A 3,783-nucleotide genomic window follows, 5' to 3' on the forward strand; every position below is an offset into this window, starting at 1 on the left:
CAGAATCAGCTGACTTAGGAAGAGTCTCTAGACTTCCTTATGTTATAAACTTGCCTTATAAAACTGATGATCAGGTTATTTTTCAAAACCAGCTAAATAGGGCTATTAACTTGCCTTACAACATCCCTGCTAGGTATTCCACTTCAGATATACCTTCATCATCTTTGCAAAATGTAGACTATAGTACTCAGGTACCTCAACCAGTCTACGTGGGTTCTCGCACAGAGAATCAAAACCTGTCACCCCCTGGCTCCCCGACTCCTTCAGCTATAACAGAAAATATTGCAAATGAATTAAATATTATAGAAAAGGAATTTTTCCTAAATAAAAAATTATTACGTAATGACTTTTATGCAATCGAAAATTTAGAAAAAAGGACTTGGTTCTTTAAGAATTTTCAAAATGAAAGACAAATAATTCAAGATTATTTTTATAATTTTGTAATCAAAAATAAAATTCATATTTTATTCTTTGATTGGTTTGAAATATATGCCTGTAATAACAATATTGTATACCTTTTTAAAGCCATAAAACCAATCACAATTAGAAAAAAGGTTCCATCTTGGGAAACACCTGATGGAACAATTGACTCGGAACATCCTCCTCTTAGGCAAATTAGTTATACATATGCGAACCAAAGAGTTGATGCTTGTCCGATTAAAAAACTGCAGGATACCGATTCTGTAAACATAAAAAATGTTGTTCTTCAGAATACTTTTACAAATATATGTCTAAATACTCTTGGGAAACAACTTTCTAGACTAGAAAGACAAGTTCAAAAGCCAGAATTATCCATCGAGCCTATAAGGATAGATAAAGGCAAACAAGTAAAACCTATTTTTAAACCTTATCAAAAATCTGTCAGTGCTCAAAATGAGGTAAAAACTGCTAAAAATGAATTCCTTCAGGTTATTAAGAACCAAATTAATAAAATAGAAGCCTACACTAGTATGGGTCAAACCGCCACTAGTAGAGGCCCAGTGGTTGAAGATTCACCACTGAGCATAGGGGTATTAGAAAAAATTGAAAACACATCTGATGAAGAAGCTTTTCAGGAAGAGTCTCCAAAAATTGAAAAATTACACTGGCATAACCCAAATCCTTTATCTATGATCCCTTCCAGGCATCCGGAATTAGAATTGGGCAATGAACCTAATATGCTAGTCCAGCCTAGGTACAATGCCTCCTCGGTTTACGAATGGAATATTGATGGTATGTCTTAATACCAAATCTTAAACTTATTACAGCAAATGACTATGGCATCCAATGCTTATAAAACCCAAATAGGAACCTCCGATAGGACTGTAGCTGAACTCCTTATAGCAGGATTTTCAGGACAACTCAAAGGATGGTGGGATTATTATCTTACAAAGATCCACCAATTAGATATTCTAAATGTTGTTCAGGTAAGTGATGAAGGAGGACCTGTTCCAAATGAACTAGGAAATCCTATTCAAGATGCTGTGTCAACTCTTATATTTGCTATACCATTACACTTAATAGGAGATTCCACACATCTTAAAGATAAAAACGCAGACCTTTTGTCAAACCTTAGATGTAAAAAACTTAGTGATTTCCAATGGTATAAATCAACATTTCTCTCAAGAGTCGTGCTTAGGGAAGACTCTAACCAACCATTTTGGAAAGAAAAGTTCTTGGCCGGTCTCCCAACCCTGTTAGGAGAAAAGGTTAGAAACAAAATTAGAGAAACTTTTGGTTCCCATATCATCCCTTATGACCAACTAACATATGGACAACTTATTAGTTTAACACAAAAACAAGGTCTAGAGATCTGTCAAGATCTCAAACTCCAAAAACATCTAAAATGGGAATTAAGAAAAAGTAAAAAAGAATTAGGATCTTTCTGCAAGCAATTTGATTTTACTATAGGTAAAGATTAGAACTGTGATGGTGATTGCAGCAGAGGAACAAAAAGTGTGTCTAAAAGATTTAGAGATTTTCGTCCTAGATCCAAAGATAAAAACCATGATACTCATCATAAAAAACATTATTACAAAAAACCTTACAGAAAATCTTTCAGAAAACAATATGATAAGCCTAAAACAAATAAAGCCAACTTAAAAGATATTACTTGTTACAAATGTGGTAAGAAAGGCCATATATCTAAATATTGCAGAGTATCTAGGAAAATCCAGGAACTTCATTTAGAAGGTGAAGTCCTAGATCGAATAGAAGCCTTGGTAGCATATTCTTCTGACTCTGAAACTGAAATGTCTTCAGAAGGTCAAAATCCTCAATTGTACGAACTAGTTACTACTTTTTCGTCTAGTTCTGATTCTAACTCTGATGATGATTATGAATCAAAGCATGTCAATGTTCTTATAAAGGAACAAAACCTGATCTTAGATGTAATCCAGCATATTAGTAATCCTCAAAAGCAGAAAAAATGTCTAGATCAGCTCAAAAAATCCTTAGAAGAAGAACCTAAACTGTAGAAACAAATATCTCTTCTACTAGTACAGGATTGTATGATCTTACAACTATTCTTGATTGAAAAAGGAAAGATAAAAAACCTTTAGGTACCATTCAAGACCTACAAAAGGAAATAAAAGACATAAAATCGGAAATAAAAGATATAAAAGAAAAACAGAAAAAAGATTCATAGACTATCCAGTTTTTAGTTTCCCAACTATCACAAACTTCTAGTGATAGTGAAGGAGAGGAGTCATTAGACAAACAAAATCTAGAAGAAATAGAAAAGGTTCCTGAAGATTTTCTATTTGTTCTGAGAGAAATAACCTCTAGAAAATATATTATAAAAATCTCTATTGTTTTTCCAAACAATTTTAAAATGGACACTATTGCGCTATTTGACACTGGTGCAGATCTAAATTGTATAAACACGGGATTGGTTCCAAAAAATCTTCATGAAAAAACTTCTGAAAGACTTACTTCTGCAAATAATTCTAAAATGAATTTAAAAGGGAAAACGGAAGCAAGTATTTCTAACAGTGGCTTGTTAATAAAAACAAACTTTGTATTGGTCGTAATATACACCATTCGGTGATATTAGGAACACTTTTTATCAATTTAATAACACCTTACAAGGTAGATTATGATGGAATTTATTTTAAAGAAAAGAAAGTAAAACTCAATTTTTCTTTTTTAGAAAAACCTAAAACCAGAAATCTCAATATTATAAAAGCAAGTTCTATCTATAATAATAAGATCAATCTTCTAATAAGAGGAAAACAAAACGATTTATTTCAATTAAAACAAGAAGTCCAACTTCAAAAAATCGAACACCAGTTGAAAACTGAGGTTATAAAAAACAAGATAACGGAACTCCAAAACCTTTTTGAAAAATAAGTTTGTTCGGAACTACCAAATGCTTTTTGGTCCAGAAAACAACATATGGTAGATTTACCTTATGAACCTCTTTTTGATGAGAAAAACATTCCTACTAAGGCTAGGCCAATTCAGATGAATGCTGAATTGGAACAATTTTATAGAAAAGAAATTCAAGATCTAGAATCTAAAGGGTTAATTTCTAAATCTAGATCTCCTTGGAGTTGTGCAGCTTTCTATGTAAACAAGGCCTTAGAAATAGAAAGAGGAACTCCTAGATTGGTTATTAATTATAAACCTCTAAATAAAGCATTAAACTGGATTAGGTATCCTATACCTAACAAGAAAGACCTTTTGTAAAAACTATGTTCTTCATTTGTATTTTCAAAATTCGATATGAAATCGGGATTTTGGCAAATACAAATCGACCCAAAACATAGGTATAAAACTGCATTTACAGTTCCATTTGGACAA

The 3,783-nt window shown here is 32.2% G+C and overlaps 1 protein-coding gene across 1 annotated transcript; it reads left to right on the top strand.

Annotated features, from left to right (window-relative positions):
• The first annotated feature begins 1,250 nt into the window (after positions 1-1,250).
• LOC126672532 (uncharacterized) lies at positions 1,251-2,456 on the top strand. The gene is made up of 3 exons (XM_050366487.1): positions 1,251-1,688; positions 1,766-1,842; positions 1,922-2,456. The coding sequence occupies exons 1-3, from the start codon at positions 1,251-1,253 to the stop codon at positions 2,454-2,456; spliced, it is 1,050 nt and encodes a 349-aa protein (XP_050222444.1).
• Positions 2,457-3,783: the final 1,327 nt, after the last annotated feature.

Source organism: Mercurialis annua, linkage group LG3 (assembly GCF_937616625.2).
Source record: "Mercurialis annua linkage group LG3, ddMerAnnu1.2, whole genome shotgun sequence".
In the NCBI taxonomy this organism is placed as follows: domain Eukaryota; kingdom Viridiplantae; phylum Streptophyta; class Magnoliopsida; order Malpighiales; family Euphorbiaceae; genus Mercurialis; species Mercurialis annua.

Coding starts and splice junctions, on each gene's coding strand:
- LOC126672532 (XM_050366487.1), top strand. CDS start 1,251: ATGACTATGGCATCCAATGCTTATAAAACCCAAATAGGAACCTCCGAT. Junction 1,689..1,765: donor CAACCCTGTTAGGAGAAAAG/GTTAGAAACAAA, acceptor ACAACTTATTAG/TTTAACACAAAAACAAGGTC. Junction 1,843..1,921: donor AAAATGGGAATTAAGAAAAA/GTAAAAAAGAAT, acceptor TGGTGATTGCAG/CAGAGGAACAAAAAGTGTGT.